Source organism: Odontesthes bonariensis, chromosome 21, assembly GCF_027942865.1.
Source record: "Odontesthes bonariensis isolate fOdoBon6 chromosome 21, fOdoBon6.hap1, whole genome shotgun sequence".
Taxonomy (NCBI): domain Eukaryota; kingdom Metazoa; phylum Chordata; class Actinopteri; order Atheriniformes; family Atherinopsidae; genus Odontesthes; species Odontesthes bonariensis.
In genome coordinates, this window is record NC_134526.1 from 25043417 (window position 1) to 25063055 (window position 19639).

General features: G+C 41.9%; 1 protein-coding gene across 1 annotated transcript; it reads left to right on the plus strand.

Annotated features, from left to right (window-relative positions):
• Positions 1–1969: 1969 nt before the first annotated feature.
• hook2 (hook microtubule-tethering protein 2) lies at positions 1970–18625 on the plus strand. Its single transcript, XM_075454001.1, is given in 21 exon segments — positions 1970–2150; positions 5237–5319; positions 5719–5968; positions 6068–6200; positions 6438–6505; positions 6814–6879; positions 7016–7096; positions 8362–8528; positions 9186–9326; positions 9907–10108; positions 10208–10318; positions 10440–10527; positions 12838–12904; positions 13231–13368; positions 13986–14073; positions 14659–14693; positions 14782–14864; positions 15471–15574; positions 16419–16526; positions 16622–16693; positions 16780–18625. Coding segments are annotated over 21 exon segments (2259 nt in total). The 5' UTR covers positions 1970–2105; the 3' UTR covers positions 16909–18625.
• Positions 18626–19639: the final 1014 nt, after the last annotated feature.

Sequence of the window (19639 nt, forward strand, 5' to 3'; positions counted from 1 at the left end):
ACGTGTTCGAAACCATGTTGATAAGATGAGCAAGAGGCTGCTGACAGTAACCTGCTAAAAGATTATCTAAGGTATAAATCACAAATCATTGCGAAATAGTCAGCATTCCCAAACTGATCTTTTTCTCTCTTTTTATGATTAATACAGTCACATTGTGCTATATGGTTACATAGAAAAAAAACAAAAAACAATCAGTCCTGGAAACATTTTGCATGACTTCAGACATACAGTATGTAGTATGGCTCGTGGCTAAGGAGCCAGTTGTGCAAGGGGCTGTTTTTCTTAAGCTCTTTGTTAACTGGAGCCATCCAGTGGTTTGTTAAGGAAGTTTGGAAAAAGCAAAAAGCCTTCAACAGAGACTCTACTATTTATTGTTGGGATTTTTCAGAAAATCCAAAAATGAGATAAATAAATAAACAGAGCAGCCTGGAGCACTGCTCTCTTAGTAAATCAGATGCTTGCTGCTTAGAGAACATTTCATCCATAGTACGCTGAATTAAGGATTTTGTTTTTCATTAGCCCCAATTATGAGACAGATTTCCATTTGGATTAGAAGCACAGCTATTAATCAAACTACAAAACACAATCCTCCCCTAATATCCTCTGATTAGATTAGGTATTTCCTTATTCTTTGTATTGTTTCACTTACCAATCTTTTCTGAAGTAGGAAATTATTTTCTCTAATTCTCTAATTTATTTTATCTAAAAGTGTTTCTATGGTGCTGTGTTGTTTAAAACCAAGGATGTAGTCTTTGAGATATGCCTAATTTTGATAGAAATGAAAATGATTTATTATGTGGGAAACCACGTGTTTGCCTGCCTATCTTGAGTTGACTCTCTTTCTGGGCCCATTCTTTCTTCTTCTGAGTCATATAAAAAGTACTTTTAAGGGCATGTCCTACTATTGTTTTGCAGATGATGTGTTCCTTTAGGCTTAAAGAGGTTTCGAAGACATCTGTCCTACTGAGCTCCATACAACCCATAAAACAAACTTGACAATTTTCTTCAGGTGAACACAGATAAAATAGAGGTCTTTGTTCCTGCTCCAGCTGGTTCCGGCCCAAAGGTGACAGAGAATCTCAAATCTTCTGTTGTCTTCGGCGAAACCCCTTTTGCATAATCTTGGTATTTCTATGAGTCAGAGTATGACCAGGGATCAGCACATAAAGAGTTTAGCTGGCTCCTGTTTCAATCTATCAGATTGGCAATATAGGTCAAAATCAGACCTGTTGTGTCTTTAGCTGAGAGGGATATGTGTTCAAGCTTTTATTTCATGCCACCTTCACTACCGCAATTCTCTTTTCTCTTGTCTTAGTGATGCATCTCTAAACTGACAGGAAGCTGGCAAAGACCTTTTGAAAGTCTCACATACCACTGGCTCCCCACGAAGTTCAGAATCCAGTTTAAGCATCTTCTTCTTATATCTAGAGCCTTGCATTGTCAGGGCCCTGCATATGAACACCAGCAGGATACTGAAGTCTTGGTTGGTTGTTTCTTAAGGAGGCTGTTTGAGATTGTTGCTCCTAAACTCTCCACCGTTTGACTAAATATATGTGAGCACCTTTAAAATAGCAGTTCGACACCCACTTGTAAAAACTGGTTTGTTTTAAAATGTGCCTCTATTTTTTATCTAGTTGAATTGTGTTTAAATACTCAATTGTTCAATTGTGTTTTGCTGTTTCTTTTTTTAAAAATGTTTTTTGATTTCTGCTCTTGAGAGGTAATGTCTCTCTTCACTTACTAGCCTAAAAAAGATTTCTTCTCTCTAACATTTTCCTGTTTGAATCACGGGTAAATGAGCAACGATTTAAGCCAACGTTATTATGAGAGCATTCAAAAAAAGAAGGCTATTGTTCTCATAATTACTATTATTTGCTGTGACCAGACAAGCTGACCCGTAACAAAACCCGTTTCCGTGGTAACGCTCATTATACGGAAGCTCGGCTGGATAATAGGAGGCGAAACGAGAAGCGGGCAGGAGCAGCAGAGGGAGGCCATGGCTGGGTAATGTCTGACGTGGAAAGTGTCAGGGCCGAGTAACAAACTTCTGGGCAATATCTATCGCTTCTCTGTCGGCTGCTGCGGGCTTCACGGTGTACAGCAGAATGAGTATGAATAAAGCCGAGCTGTGTGACTCACTGTTAACCTGGGTAAGTTGGAAATGAGGAAGGTTTCCCAGCGGGGCTAACAACTGGCGGCTAACAGGTGACAGCAGGTGTCAAATTAACTGGAATACAGCGTGACTTTTCGGAGCCGTCGGCCCACACAGTCGATAAAACCCACTTTACTGACTAAACTAACCCACAAGCTGTTTGTGTTTACGGGCGTAATGTAGTTGTAGCCCTCGTTAGCTTACCAAGCTAACTAGCTGTAAACATGTTGTGAGTTTGCTCTTTGGAGGTCTCACAGAAATTACTGCGAAGTCAGCAAAGCTGACTGCTTGACAAACAACCCCAAACAGCTTAGCGTAAGCTGACATACTTAAACGGCAATTTGAGGTTATCCAACTTTCTTCTCGAGCTCAGGGAAAATCCACCTGTTTGGCACATTTCCACAGGGTGAAGTGAAGCTGATATTAATAGCGTGTGAAAGTCTGTAATCCCACCTAACTGTTTAGCATCTGTTGTTTAAGATGTGTTTAAGGGGGCTGGTTAGATTTAGACACACATACTGTTCGATTTAAAACTTTACCTCAATAAATGAGTTGAAAACCTTTGCGCCCACTGACTGTACAGATGGAGAAAACGAAGTGTCAGTTTATAAGATAAATGATCCAAGTATCCATTTTAAGCTAATATTAACCTACAATGTCCTCTTGCCTCTGTCCCCCTTCCTGTGACCCAGAAATCAAAGAATATTTTTTGAAGGATGTCTTAATTCTCAAAATGTTTTTAAAGGAGAAATACAGCGCTGTGCAAAAGTCCTCAGACACCCCCAATTTCTTTATATATTTCAAGGAAAAAAGGAAATGGATGCAGTGATTCATTTAAGCATATGCAAACAAATGTAAATACATTATGTAAAGCTGTACAATTCTAACAAGTTTGAAAGTCAATATTTGGTCCGAGCAACTTTTATTCTCCGACACAGCCTGGACCCTCTTAGACCAGCTTTCTTGTCATTTCTTTAAGTAGTCTTCAGGAATAGTTCTCCAGGCTGCTTGAAGGACATCCCAAAGCTCTTCTTTGGATGTTGGCTGCCTTTTTGTTCCGTTCTCTGTCAGGATGATCCCACACTGCTTCAGTAATGTTGAGGTCCGGACTCTGAGCAGGAGTCATCCCTCCGTAAGACCTGTTGCCACTGATTTTCAGTCCACTTCTTGTGTAATTTGGCATCCCTCAGCCTTTTCTCCCTGTTTCCCTTCCTTAAGAACGGTTTCTTGACAGTCACCCTTCCATGGAGACCGTTTCTGATGAGGCTTCAGTGAACAGTACATGGATCAACTGAAGGTCCAGATTAATCTCTATGGTCTGCGCTGGATCTTTTCCTCTTTCTTAAGGACATCACTTTCAGATACTGTTCAACTGCTATAGATATTTCTTAAAGCCTGACACTTCTTCTGTTTGTCCAGTTTTCTTAGATTTTTAAGAACACACTGCACACCATGCAGAGATATGCTAAGTTTTCACCTAATAGTTCTTTGGGAATCACCTCGTTGGTGCTAAAACACAGTTTTTATCTTTGGTGTCTGTGGAAGATGTTTGTAATTAAATGGGAAACAAATTATGTGTCTTTGTGGCAGACTGACAGTATCAAAGTGTTTTAGAGATGCAATTTAAAATGTTTTCTTAGTAAAGTTGTCATGTGTAGAAACAGCACTGGTTTATCCCTTGAGTTGGATGCCATTTCTTATGCTTGAATAATTTGTGGTAGGGCTGGGCAATATAACGCTAGGTTTTGAGGAATAACATTTTCTCGATAGCGATATGAAACATGGTTGATATACTTTTCGATAGATTACATTCGTCCATCTTTTGACAGACAATACGAATAGCCAATGGCAAATAGAGTTGCGTCGTGCTGAACCAATCACTTGGCTGGAATAGAGCCATGCCAGCAGCTCGTCGTGGCGTGTTTGTTTGTGCTGCTGCAGCCATATAAAAAAGAAAATGAGTGCTCATTTGGAAGAAACGACTGAAGACACAGCCCAAGGCGTAAGGGGTGACATTGTTGATAAGAAGGGCCCGAAAAGTTCGATGGTGTGGAGGTATTTTTGTTTTTTGAAGTCCGACACGAAACAGAGTAGTGTGCACTGCAAATTCTGTCGAGCACATGTTCTGACAAAGACGGGGAATACTTTTACAAACACAGCCGCAAAAAGTGCTAATCTTGCCCCAATAACAACGCCTGTGCAGCAGCAACAGAGGACCATAGAGTCTGCTTTATCCAGCGCCGAACTGGAAGTCTTTGTGGCATCCTCACGTTCAAAGGCGGCTGAATTTAACATAAATGTCTACACTGTCTAAAACACCTTTAACGCTTACCTGACAGAGATGGTTAACCCCCCCGCCCATTAGGCTGCAACCAAACAATGGTTAGATTATATATCTGTGTCACACGTCATCTTTAATTGATGTTGGTCTGTAATGACAGCTGCCAGGCACGGATGTCTCATTTAGTTTAATGCCCGTCACCTCGCCTCCTCTGTCCTCACCTCCTCTGCTTGCATGTCTGGTTGGAGGGGCGTTATGCTTTGGAAGGAATCGAGTGTGTGACAATTGGGAAATGAGATATCTTAAAAAAAAAAAAAAAATACCACAAGTTTTCCTACTTAATGCATTTCTACAGTAGCCCAGAAGATGGATGGATAGATACTTTATTGATCCCACAAGTGCGACTGATTTAACACTGGGTTTTTTTAGTGCAGGTTCTTCCATATTTTTGTGTTTGGAAGGGGTGGGTGAGGGGTTGGGATATTCAGTTGGTTACAGTCTTGAATTTTATCACTACTGCTTTTTGCTGGAAAAATGCTAATTATCGGCCCCCTTCGTTGCTGTTGTTTTACAGAAATTCCATATTTGAATGTGCAAATGAGACATTTTCTCATAAAGTATGTGGTAATTTGCATAAATATGTTGGGCAAATCTACTCATTTGTCCACAACACATTTAGCTAACTTTGTAGTGATGTTAGAGCGGCTCTAAGCACACACCAACCAGATTTGACATTGTGCTTGAAATGTACACCCACTGTTGACATTTACTTGTTTAATGACTCTTTATGCTTTCATTCTCAGTTACAGACATTTCAGGTTCCATCATGCAACAGCAAGCACGACCTCACCAGCGGCGTGGCCATTGCACACGTACTGCACAGAATGTAAGCATACGTAGTCTTTGGATTCCGTTGTGCTGCTCATTCAAATCCATTTTGTTGCCTACTCGCTGAGATTTGCTTATCTGTTGGATTTGCACTTTACTGCGTTTTGGAGTCCATTATCTCTGCAAAAATTTAAAGCAGCTGATCAGTAAGGTCTGGAGCATGTGAGGTTGTCTGAGTTGTGGCAATCATATGTCTTTTTTTTCCACTTTTAAGCCTCCCTAATCTGCTTTTTCCGTCATTATTCCCACGTCATCGAACTTTAATGAACAGTTTTACTCAAATGTCATTGTGTTCGGGAGGACAGAGGCAGAGGGCCGCTCTGCCCTCTGGCTTCCCGTGTACCTTGATGTCCGGCTATGTATCTTCGCTGCAGTTCCCCTGTGTTCTCATTAACAGAGACCCCTCTTGGTTTAATGAGACGTGGCTGGGCAGGATCAAGGAGGAGAGCGAGGCTAACTGGCGCCTCAAGGTAATTTGAAGCAGCGGAACATGACCATTGCCTAAAATGACCAAGATGTGAGGGATTTCTTTTTTAACTTGCTTTTTCATGATTAAATTTAGCATCAAGGCGGTTATTCTTGTTTCATTCTTTCAGGTCAGCAACTTGAAAAAGATTCTTAAGAGCATGCTGGAATATTACCATGATGTAAGGGATTCTTTTGTTTTTTTTCAATCTTGTTACTTCTACTTCTAGTTCACTGTTTTACTCACAGCTTAATGTCTCAAACTTTTCTCCCATAATCAGGTGCTGGGTCATCAGGTATCCGACGAGCATTTGCCCGACGTGAACCTTATAGGAGAGATGGGAGATGTCACTGAACTGGGGAAGCTGGTACAGCTCGTACTGGGCTGTGCAGTCAGTTGTGAGAAGAGACAAGGTGAGCTGTATTCTGGGTAAGGAAGAAAGGAAAGCCTCCGTCCAGCTGGGACGACAGGCTGCATTCCACATGTTAACGATTATTAAAAAGGGGAAAAAAAACTTTATCAGTTCATTGTTACTGAAACATCCGTTGAATTAAAATTGATGGTCCAATAATAGAAACCGAGAAGTATTTGTGTTAATCTGTATTTGGCTGCACCTTCACTGGTTTTTGTTGTCATCTCCCAAAACACAGAGCAAATCCAGCAGATTATGACACTGGAGGAATCGGTCCAGCACGTTGTGATGACAGCCATTCAAGAGGTGAGTGAGCATCCTCACTTATCCTCTCGCTTCTCTCCGCTTTGCATTAATCCTGCTCTTAGTCATGGCTAATTCACAATCAAAGAAGTACAGATAAACCTTAGACCGAAGTGAATCCCAGAATATCTTCTCCGTGCCATTTCAAGAATGTGCTTAAAAAGCACCAGTGCAGTAGGAGTGGCCGAAAAATATCCAGAAACTAAATGAACCAGCTTCTTTTTTTTTTTTTTTTTTTTTTTTTTTTTTTTTTTGCCATAATTTGAGCTCATCGCATTTTTATTTATTTAATTTTTTCTGTTTTGTGTTAGCTTTTAGCTAAGGAACCTTCATCTGAACCAGGAAGCCCAGAGACCTTTGGGGACTTTGACTACCAGGTGAAACCCACAACCTTTTCATCCGTTTCTTTACTCCATACCCGGCAAACGCGTTATTGTTAGTTTTTTTTTTATTTACTCGCCCCTGCTGGGATGAGTATGACATGCCCTCTGAATACACACTTTGTATTTGCAGTCCAGGAAGTATTATTTTCTCAGTGAGGAGGCAGATGAGAAGGAGGACCTGAGCCAGCGCTGTCGACACCTTCAACATCAGGTTGGTTGGCCAAGTGGAGTTTACATCCAATGTGGCAGACGTTTCTCAAAACATTAAAGTTGTCATCATTAAGCTTTCGCTTCTGATCTGAGTGTTGCTTTGATGGTTCGGTTTCCAGAATTAAAGGGGCAGCCTGTAAGCTTATGTCTGTTTACAGAGCAGCCAGACAATCTGAAATTAGTTTAATAAAGCCGCTTCCATCACACTCGGAGAGGCCTCGTTTTGCCGTGCTGTTGTTGTTGAGTGCGTGCGTGCAACTTTTGTGCTTTGGCCCTTATTGATCGGCCCGCAGGAAACATTGTGTTCTCCCGGCTCGCATTGCACCACTCACTGACTGAGAAGTGAACTAATTTAGTATTTTTTCAAAGACGCATTCTCGTCAATAGTTGCATAACATCAAGATAAAACGGACACATTGCCTTGGGATGGAGCAGTAGCCAACAATAATTTGCACTGCTCCCAGCCCACCTGTTTGTTTACTTACTCAGCCCACGCGTTAGGGATTAGTCATTGGTGTTGTTTTAGTTGCTATTTAGTGTTACTGGTCCAATCTGTCTTTAAAGTTCAGTGTGTGGTTTTGCTGTGTTCATATTGTAAATATGTCCTGTAGGAACATATACACCCCCACCTCTTTTTTTATTTATTTATTTATTTTTCTTATTATTGCAATACAACCTTATCTTAATGTAACCTTCACAATGCAGCCTTCCATTTTCTATTGAACCAACTTCATCAGCCTGAAGTCAGAACTTCTCTCCTCAGCCAACTACTAACAATATAAGCAGTGTTACTTTTGCTCCTTAACTGAGCCATGCATATTCATCTGTTCGCATCATGAGTCTGATTTAGACCTCAAGGGTAAAGATAAGCGCACCATTGAGAAAGTTCCATGTGCCTGAGAACATTATATATCAGCTGACTATTGAGCTTTTGATGGCAGAGCACGTTAAATGAGAGCAAAGCGTTGTTTAAAGTCATCTTCATTGGTGAGTTTCTCGCGGCACATTTTGTTTTTCTCCCATGAAGCTATTCTCTAAGAGCACTGTGGCTTTTTTGTGTATGCTTTGTTTTATTTGCTTACGTTGGAATACTTGATAATGCCATGCTTTTAATCAGTGTTCAGGAATTTTTCTTAGTTTTTTTTTGGGGGGGGGTTGTCTGTTTTGTCCTTCCACTACATTATATTGTAACTACAGTACATTTTTCCATTCCAAGCTCCTCTATGTGCAACATTGGTGCTCTGTTTCTCCCCTCCTCTCCAACAGCTGTCCCTGGGTGTGGAGGAGAAGTCATCCCTACAGGCAGAGGTTCGCTCCCTGAAAGAGAGACTGAGCCGCTGCGACTCTCTGGACGCCTCCACCACCGCCATCACTGGCAAGAAGCTGCTGCTGCTGCAGAGTCAGATGGAGCAGCTTCAGGAGGAGAATTACAGGTACAGTTGGTGCACATTCTGTGGAAGTTAACTAAGCTGGAAAAACAAGTCGGGCTTTAAGAAATGTGTTGTCAAATGCTATGTAGGGAATGAGCAAACGATCAGTTTTTAGATTCAGTCTGTGTTTATAACATTAGAATCCGATACAGTACCGTGCAAATAGTCTTGAGTCATGCCACATTTCTTTATGTATTGCCAGGAAAATGGGTAGATGCAGCGATTTATTGAAACCTGTGCAAACAAATACGGTTTATGAGACAAAAACCGAGTTTGTGCAATTCTAACAAACATCGAAGTCAGCATTTGGTCTGAGCACCTTTATTCTTCAACACGGTCTGAACCCTCTTAGACGAGCTTTGTTGTCATTTCTTCTTGAAGGACATCCCACATTAACAAACAAAAAAGAAAAACCCACTGAAAATGGTCACGTACAAAGGCTGGACTAAAAAGTTGATGGAAAAGCAGCCGCTGTCCAAAGAAAAGCTTTGAAAAGACCGTCAGAAAACCTTGAGAATTATTGATCAAGACCACTTTAAAAGATTATAAGAAAGCCTGGAAGCAAAATCTAAAGAAATGGGGGGCTGGAGGTTTATGCCCACTACAGTACTTTTGAGTCATATTGCTTTTGAGTCCACCCACTTATATAAACCCTGCCAGAATGGAGAACAGCAGAGATGACATGCGGGTGCGGGCAGAGATGCTGGAGCGTGAGGTGACTGACCTGAGGCAGCGGAACGAGGAGCTGACGTGCCTGGCGCAGGAGGCCCAGGCTCTCAAAGATGAGATGGACATTCTCAGGTGAGAGCGGCTCCAACTCTTCTTTTATTGATTTATTTATTTTATTTTAATCACTCAAGGAAGCCAAAAGATTGATCAACTTATAAATGCACTCGGTGTTATGTGATGACTTGTGCAGTCCCTTCACAAACTGACAAGTTTGTTCACAGTGAAACTGCAGAAAATAACACATGGTGGGCGTTGGGTCACGTGGACCCTGAGGGTTTGCGCTCATGCTTTGCAGCCTTTTATATGCAATTCATTCATAATTTAACAGTGTTTCACATACAAAGATTTACTTTATAGAAAATATATGCACATGGTAAATATTGACTGAGGATTATTGTTGAGCTTGCTCTTTTAAAATTGTTTAACGAATGTAGTTAAAGGACCAAAATCCACAAAGAATTTTTGGTTTGTTCATATTCTCTCTCTGAGAGCTGTGTTAATTCATTCATTCATGCATCAACACAAGTAACATCAGTGGATTTTCAGTAATCGGGTGCATATGACCACAAATATCTTGCGTTGAACTAAAGATCCTGTTTCTTAGCTGGTACTCTACACCTCACACCCTCTTACTTCCCTCTCTCCCTCGCAGGCACTCGTCTGACCGGGTGAACCAGCTTGAAACTCTGGTGGAGACGTACAAGCGGAAGCTGGAAGATCTGGGGGACCTGCGCAGACAGGTGCGCCTCCTGGAGGAGCGCAACACCGTGTACATGCAGCGCACCTGCGAGCTGGAGGAGGAGCTGCGGAGGGCCAACGCTGTCCGCAGTCAGCTGGACACCTACAAGAAACAGGCAAGCTGTCGGCTTCTGCGTGTTTTTTTTGTTTGTTTGTTTGTTTGTTTTTTGTCTTTTTGGCCAAAACTTGCTGACTGTATGTTCTCTGACTTGCAGGCTCACGAGCTGCACTCCAAACACTCAAAAGAGGCTCTGAAAGCTGAGAAGTGGCAGTTTGAGTACAAGAACCTTTTTGACAAGTATGACGCGCTGCAGAAGGAGAAAGAAGTAAGCTATTGTACACTGTCGGATGTTAAAGGGAAAATATCACTTGTATTCATCATTTAAGCTTGTGACGGGGCTTTAAAATTTGCTCAAAGACTTCATCGGATTGTGTTTTGTTCTTTAGCGCCTGATCTCAGAGAGAGACACGCTACGGGAGACGAATGACGAGCTCAGGTGTGCTCAGGTCCAACAGAGGTGTCTGAGTGAAGCAGGTGAGTTGTAATTACACTTCACGTTCAAGCACATGAGATGATCAAATAATTAAAAGCAACACAGCAGAACATTTGTTAGGTTCAATATATGTGTGACGCAATCCTTAATTCCAAATATCATTACTTCCAGATAAGTTTGGGAAACTTTCTAAAACGCAACAAATACTTAATTCTGTTATTTGTTATTTGGTTTGTACCAAATAATTTTTATTTAACAGACAATCATTTTCAGTCTCTTCACTGACTAACTTTGTTGTATTGTATCATTGTTAATATGAACAAATCTGATGCCAGCAACGCAGTAAAACAAAGAACTAGGATAGAGGCATGCTTACCGTCATGTTACATCAGCGCTCGTCTAATGACGGTCAACAAATGTTTTTGGAACTGAGGAAAGAGGAATCCATCCGTTATTGCTGAATAAAAGCTGCTCAGCAGTCTGGTTGTTGTCTGATTCTCCTCTTCGTGATGCTCAATACGTTTTCAATAGGAGATAGACCTGGACTGCAGGCAGGCCAGTTGAACACGTGCAGAAAGTAACAGTCGTGCAGATTGAGGTCTGGTTTTGTCCTCCTGAAATGATCGCTTACCTTCCAGGAAAAGCTTAAAGGGATAGTTCGCCTCTTTTGACATGAAGCTGTATGACATCCCATATTAGCAATATAATTTATGAACATTGACTTACCCCCCGCTGCGTCCTGTGAGCCGACTTCCAGGCGAGTTTTGGCGCTGACAAAGGTAGTCCGGCTAGTTGGCTGGGGCTAAACAAATAAAGCGTCTTGCTTCTCAAAACAGTATGCGTTCAAAAGAGTAATACATTTGCAGCACAAAATCGTTGTGCATGAAAAAGTCAGACCTCACATCGCTTGGCGCTATTTTTGCCTCCCTTGATATCAATGCGTCCAATGTAAACTGTGCAGACCGAAGAGCAGACCGAGCACTCCCCTGCTTCCGAGCAGTAAACACTGTAACAGGTGCGGCTATCGCTAGGTGGCTGGACGCATTGATATCAATGCGCAACGATTTTGTGATGCAAATGTATTACTCTTTTGAACGCATATTGTTTTGAGAAGCAAGACGCTTTATTTGTTTAGCCCCAGCCAACTAGCCGGACTAGCTTCGTCAGCGCCAAAACTCGCCTGGAACTCGGCTCACAGGACGCAGGGGGGGGAAAGTCAATGTTCATAAATGATATTGCTAATATGGGATGTCATACAGCTTCATGTGAAAAGAGGCGAACTATCCCTTTAAGCTTAATTCCAATATTCACCTCTGCATCAACGATTTCAATTCAGTTTTATTTATATAGCGCCAAATTACAACAAATGTCATCTCAAGGCACTTAAATAGTAGGGGGGAGGGGAGAGTAAAGTTAGGAAAGGTGTGACATAAGAGGCCCCCCCAGCAGTTAAGACCTGTAGCAGCTTAAAGGCTGAGTTATACCTCTTTTAACTGCCCTTGCGCTTGTGTCTTGCGCTTGTGTTAATGGCTCGAGACGTTTATGCTTCATTTAGCTTTGCCGGCGCTTGCGTGTGCTGCGTGGCGATTCACCGCCAGGACAGTAGGTGGAGTAGCGGGTTTTTTCAATGACAAGCCTACTACGATGAAAGGAAATTCACCGCCAAGACCTCTTCGTCAAGTCTCTCTTCGAGTGGATTCATCATAGACATAATATATTATGTCTATGGGATTCATGCTTCTTCTTCGCTTTCTACCTTGGCGTTTGAAAACAGCGGTCTTTTATTAGGGATGAAACCGGAAGATGAACACGCCGCCGGATGTGATGTAGATAGTGGCTTGTGCTCGCGTCCAGAGTGGCTACTCTATAGCTCTGCTCGCGTCTTGCGTGAAGTTTAGAAAATTGAGGTGACACACACAAGCACGCAAGGGGGGGGGCTTGCAACCGCGCAAGGGCTTGCGTTGCGTCTTGCGTCACCAACCATAAACCAGGCTCAACTATGGGATGTTTCAGGATCACTAAGAGGGTCATTAAGAGCTTTATATGTGAGGAGAAGAATCTTAAATTCTATTCTGAATTTAACAGAGAGCCACGTTCGTAGCCGTTTAGGGCTTACGGCGGTGAGATTCGGGGCTGAAGCCCCGAATGACCAGGTCTCTCGACGCCTCTGCTCCCAACTGTTTTTTCCCTGCATTGATGGACTCATATTCTTTTTTGTTCATATTTTCTGAAATAATAAAGTTCTTGTTGCATTTTAAGGAATTTTACAGTTTGTAGATCAGCGTTACAAATTGATTTTAATGAAGTCTAAGCGTCTTACTGATACTGGTGTGTCTCTCTTTGTCTCGCAGGAGACTTGTCTGACAGTGGTGTCGCAGTGGGAAACCTTGCTGCAGAGATCATGCCTACCGAGCTCAAGTATGTCTGTTATTATTGTGCTGTATGTTTGTGTGTAAAGTGTGGAACTTGGTGTGTAAGCACAGCAAGGAACAAACTTTCATTGAGGTAACTTTGATTATTCCACTCCTGCTGTGTAGACGACCACGGTTTATTTTTAGAAGTTGAATGTGCAGTTGGCCAGCTAAAACGTGACACATGGCACACTTGGCTCGGGCGTTGTCGGATAAAAACACCCAACCCCCCGCGGTCATCTCAGTGGACCTTTTTCCTTCACCACCATTCTCTGGTCCATTTTATGCGGCCCACGTCTTCTTTCTTTCTTCTCTTTGTTGTTCCTTTGACAGGGAGACGGTGGTGCGTCTGCAAAGCGAAAACAAGATGCTGTGCGTGCAGGAGGAGACCTACAGACAGAAACTGGTGGAGGTTCAGGCTGAGCTGGAAGAGGCTCAGCGCAGCAAGAACACCCTTGAAACTCAGAACAGGTAGGAGTATGTATGTGATCTGAACACGCAGCCCAGCTTGTTTCAGCGGTGTTAAGTAACCATTCTTGCCTTCGGGACCAACATATTGTGTGTTCCTGGACACTAAGCTGGTGGTTTGGCTGAGGGAAGGAGTGATATCTGCCTAAATGTCAACTCACCCTCTGGACTGTGTGTTCAGCGGAGCTGTGTGGGCAGGGCTGGAGGACAGACAGCAGAAAGCCAGATTGTCCCATGATTTTTTTGTGTGTGTGTGTGTGTTTACATGCCTGGGGGCATGTGGACATGTGGGTGGACTTGTGTGTGTTTGTGTGTGTGTGTGTCCATTGCAACACCAAGCCCAGGGTGTGGGAAGCATCCTCAGCAACAGTAACAGGAGGAGAGGAGAGGAGAGGAGTGAGCATGCTCAGTAGAGCAGAGCAGAGAATGGCTTCGTACAGCAGATGTACAAAGATCCACATGACACTTTACAAACATCTCCCACCCACAGTGGAGCTACTTAATGCCGTATCGTTTATCTTTGACACTGGGCCATCCACCTCTGGTTGGGCTCTTTGTCTCCTCAATAAAACTTTTCTTTCATGTTTCCTTTCCTCTCATCCCCTCCCCGTCTTTCCAAGGTTGAACCAGCAGCAGATCGCAGAGCTGCGATCTCAGGTCGAGGAGCTCCAAAAAGCACTCCAAGAGCAGGGCAGCAAGAACGAGGACGTGAGTGGAGTAATCTCTGAATCTCTAAAGTTTTGTCTCGTTCACTTTTGTCACTCTGCCAAGTCCCCAAGCTTTTTTTTTTTTTTTTTTTTTTTTTAATTGATATACATTTTCCCATTTAAGAAAGAAGTAAGAAAATAATGAGCAACGTATTTTTTATTTTTTTTTCTATTTGCTTTTGTTGTTACATTTTAGCCATCACCCCCAAAATGTATGAAAGTACTTGAATGGCACACTGAGTGTATGGAAGAGAAAACTGTTGAAAACACTTGGCTTTTTGACACTTAAGCGTTTTATCCGTTACTTTTGATGCGTGCTTGTGTGGGACTTTAACCCATGTTTGCTGTGGTGAGTCACCATTAACGCCTGCCCCTCTCTGTCTGTCTCTCTCCGCCTGCCCCCATCCGTCAACTCTGCCAAAATCAGGCCATCGTAAGTACGGCCCGCCCTCTGTCCAACTGGCCCATGATTTGACTCTTTGACAGCTTGGCTTTCACTGGTCATACTGTGTGTGTACGTGTTTCAATGTGTGCCATTTAGAGAGTTTTATTCATTCTCTTTTTTTTTTCTTCTTCTTCTTTGAAGTCCTCCTTATTGAAGAAGAAGCTTGAAGAGCATTTGTAAGTGTTGTAGTACTACTTATTGGTTATTTATGTGTTATTTTAATAACAGAGGATTTCACGTGATTTTCCTGTGCGGCCGTTCCAGGGAGAAGCTCCACGAAGCTCACTCTGACCTCCAAAAGAAGAGAGAGGTCATCGACGACCTGGAGCCCAAAGTGGATGGCAACAGTAAGAGACGTCACCTCAGCTCCTGTAAGGTTACGTTCACATTACCATGCTGAAGGGACTCGAATCCATCCCATCGTCAGTTCCAATTTGTGTCACTTCAGTATGTAGTCCTAGATCAGATTTCTATCCGATATGTTAGCACACAGCATCAGTAAGGACGCTCACCTTGGCTTCCAAGATGCTTTTTGCTTGTACTCATAAACCTGCAGCTCTACTCCTTCTAAATCTCTTCCCACATGGTAGGACTAAAGTTTCCGTCCTTTAGAGCTAAAAGTCACCCACACATTAGCGTCCTTTTCAAGATGATTCATGTCTTAATCCCCCGAATCTCATAAACGTGTTTTTGTTTTTTTTGTTTGTTTTTTCTTTTTTCTTTTTCTTTTTTCTTCCCTTGTTGAGACGAATCACACCTGCCAAAAGGTATCTAATAAACACACGTCCCATCACGTTCACATGAGGTCCGATACAAGACACTCATAACCTTTTATCCGATCTCTATCGAATCTGAATTGAACAGTGTGGCCCCCAATGTGAACTCGACCTCTTTGTGTACCTGCTGGTGTCCATTTCCCCTCCTGATCCCCTGTTCCTCTTTCTCCCTCAAAGTGGCCAAGAAGATCGACGAACTCCAGGAGATCCTTCGGAAGAAGGATGAGGACATGAAGCAGATGGAGGAGCGATACAAGCGCTACGTGGAAAAAGCCAGAACGGTCAGTCCACTTCAACAAGATAAACTCTCCGACTTTACTAAACAAAGGTGTGCAGCCCCGTTTCCACAAGCAGTCAGACACTGAAGAATGTAAATAAAACAAGATGCAATTTAACGAATAATTTAAACACGATCTGTAATTAAAGCTGATGCAAAACCAACGGAGCTAAAGTAAGAAGAGATGTGATGTCTCGCCTTCTCTCTATCAAAGTTTGAGAACCAAAAGACTAATTGTTGAAGCCTTGGAAACTAAAAAATGTTTTCCAATTCGAATGTCGGTTGCTCAGCACTTTGCCGGTTAGCTTGCCAGCTTGCAATCCAAGATGGATTCTTCTGGAATTCATGTGAACACAATCATCGGGGCAAAAACATTTGCGACAGTGATATCGTTGCAATGTCAGTGTTTTTGCTATCGGGCTTCATCTTAGTTTTTTATTTTAGTTCTTTGTCTTCCACATAAATAAGAGGTAGTGAACTTTAATGTACAAATAATCAGTTTTAGATGATGTTTAAATTTTTATCAGCTAAGATCAAATCATGGTATTGCCACATGTAAATGATCAGGATGATATATTTCATTACCATTTATGCAGCGCATAGATTTTGTGAGCGTACCATTTTATTATTTTTTTATTTTTATTTTTTCTAAAGCGCCTCCATCAGCTTGAAACTACTAGTGTAGTCTGTTGGGTCAAGTGAATCAGGTTTGGTTGCATCATGAGCAAGAAGAAGACATGGAAAAAGTTGGTGTCTCATTAAAAAAAGTCAGTCCTTTGACAGTATTTCAGGAGTGCAATGCAGCGTCAGTGGAGTTCTGTTTTCAGAAGCGTCCCCTCTGTCTGCAGGTGATCAAAACTCTGGATCCCAAACAGCAGCCGGCGACTACGTCTCCTGACATCGAGGCTATGAAAAATCAGCTGACAGAGAAGGAGAGAAAGATCCAGCATCTGGAGGTAAAAACCCTCCACAAAGAGACGCACGTGATTCCTCTTGTACTTCAAATCTCACTAATGCATACCGACGTGTCCTTTTTTTTTTTTTCGCACAGCATGACTATGAAAAGAGCCGAGTCAGACACGACCAGGAGGAGAAGCTCATCATTTCTGCATGGTACAACATGGTAGGTGTACAAACGCACAGAAGCAGTATTCCTTCATAGAGCGCTACCTGATCCCTCACTTTTACCTCTTGTCGCATCCACCTCAGGGAATGGCGCTGCATCAGAAGATGTCTGGTGAGCGGCTCGGTCCGTCCAACCAGGCCATGTCCTTCCTCGCTCAGCAGAGACAGTCCACCAACGCCAGGAGGGGCCTGACGCGACACCACCCGAGATGAAACGCCCAGGCAGGCCGAAGATGAGGCGATCAGCTTCACCTGAACTCTCTGCATCTTTGCCTTTATGCCCTCACTTGATCGCTGCGCCTCTGTCTTTTTTTTTCTTTTTTTTTTAAATGTTATCACATGCTACTGCTGCCCCCTGCTGGCTCATAACCATATTAGAATGTTGATTTTTCTATGGAGCCTCAGAGAATGTGGGTACTACTGAGCTGAGGAAGGAGTGCTTACTCACCTTTTTAAGGTGACTTTTATTTCTTTGTTAGCCTCTTGGACTCAATCCTGATTCCACAATCTTTTTCTTTTTTTTTTTTTTTTAAATGAAACATCCTTTGAGTTATACGGTTCAATGGAAGCAGTTTACAGAGGGTTTCAGTTTAAATGCGGACGACAAGAAGCATGTTGTTTTTTTTATTTTTTTTAGTGGTATTACAATAACTGCCGAAGACATAAAGCTGCACCAACTGTTCTGATATGAGCATATCGAGTAGAGAACAGTGACACTTTCACTACACATATCTTTGGGTTGTTTTTTTTTTTTCTTCCTTGTAGTTTTTTGAGGCTTTTGTTTGAATGTGAAGATCATGTAGGTGGTACAGTGGGGGTCAGTCGTGATGTCTTTTGTTTTCACTTGAATCTTTCTCTTTAAAACTTAATATTCTTCTTAGAATTCTTCAGTTTTCACACCAAAGCACTTTCTCCGTACAAGGGTAGGTGGCAAAAGACTGACAATATTAACTTTACGAATTAGACTGACTTGAGATGTTTCCTGTGTCACTTTCCTTTGTTTTTTTTTTTTTGTTTTGTTTTTTTTATATAATCAAAAATATATTTGACCGAAAAGCTGAAACTGCAGGTTCATGTTCATATTACTGGTGAGTGGTTTTTTTTTTTGTTTGTTTTTTTTCCCTTCTTTAGCATTGTTGTTTTGTTTTTTTTTTTGCCCAAAGCAGTCAAGATTTTTCTTTTTCGGATCCTCATCCCTCCATCCAAAGATCGAAACCAGGTTACCTGGCGGTGAGTCGGACCCAAATGCACACACCACTTTAGCCTGATGAATGATGATGTAAAACTGGACAGTGCAACGATTAGACGGTCTTTCTTTAACGATGAGACTTAAAAACAATGACTCAGCTAAAGGCTGTTTACTGCTGCTAGGCATCATTTACAGTTAAACTGAACTGGAAGGAAACTCGTACGTCAGTGCAATACTGGAATTCTCTGGTCTTTTGTTGGCAGGAAGTGAGTGGCGGATAAAAAAAAAGCTTGTGCCTGAAATACACGGCACATTGTTCAAACACTACATCTGCCTTCATTCACTACCTCCAGTTTTCCTTTTCAAACCAATCTTTTATTTTTGTTGCCTATCCCATATCAGAGCTGCAGTTTTGTGACTTGTACATCCCTGTAAATGTTTTTAGTGCTATGATCTACGAAGACCAGAATCCTGCTGTCATCTGCACACGTTTTTTTCTATTTACTTTTCATTATCGTTATTCGTATTTATGGTGTGGAGTCATAACTGCGGCACATTTGCATGGTGTGAAGGGGTTTTTTTTTTTTTTTTTTTTTTTCTGTTTTGTATGGTCTAGTAGATTATAGCATATTGCTGTTGACACAGGGATCTGAGGCAAGTTAAAGATTTGTAGTCCTGTCTGTTCTACTTTTGCACAACAAATAAATGGGATCTTAAGACAAACAAGACATCTGGTGGGTTTTTTTCCACTCATTTTGACACTATTGATTTCTAAATGCCAGAAGGAGCTGAGAAAGAGAACCGAACCAGTTTTTTTGGAGGGGGGGTATTTATTTATTTATTTTATCTATGGCCCACTTGTGGAAATTCTTTAATTCTGTCACAATCCAAAGGCCAAGCTGATTAGTCAAACTTCTCACATCCTTTGTGCAACTGCCAAAACGGCCGAGTGGGGAAGGCATTGTTTATCCGCAGTATCACACCAGTTTCCACGAGCATAGGTCAAAGAGAGCTGACAGACCTTGGTGTTGCTGGCCAATAGTCACCAAACAAAAACTAAAATGTGAGAGGCGCAAGTTTTGTGTATAATTTATTATTTTTTACAAACTGTCTTAGTCTAAAACATATTTGTGATGTCTGCCCTGGAATTGGACCATGAAATGCAGCCGTTTACCACTTGCACTATAACAACGTGTGGTGTAAAATTAACCTCATGAAGGTCAAAACTCGGCTCACGTTCCTTATCATGAATAATAGTGGTCAGCTTGATTTCAAGTGACATGAAATACAATGTGACGAATTACTGCACACCTCCAGGGTTGGATCAGGTTAGTTTGAAGTGTAGTCAGTAAAATACGTGGCACTTTTTGTGAAGTTTCTTAATCCATTAGAATAGAAGAAAATAATCTAAATACTGTTGAATTACTTCAATTTTATATACTGAAAATATTGCCACCTCAAACTAAAGACTTGTTTATTTCTCAAGGTAACTTTTTTTGTGCATTTAAAATACTTTTAGCATTCAGAATTGAGAGCTAGCGAAATCAAATGAATCCCAAAATAAATGAGCTTGCTTCATGTTTATCATAAATTTATGTGGGTCATATTTGATTGATTTGACCGCATATAGGGTTCGGGCACGTGACGTCACTACGTGAGCGGCGGCCATACTGGAGGCTCAGAACTGTTTTGTTTACATTGTTTTCCACTGCGCGCAGACGTACTCCCGCCTGGTCTCGGAACTTTCTTCGTTGG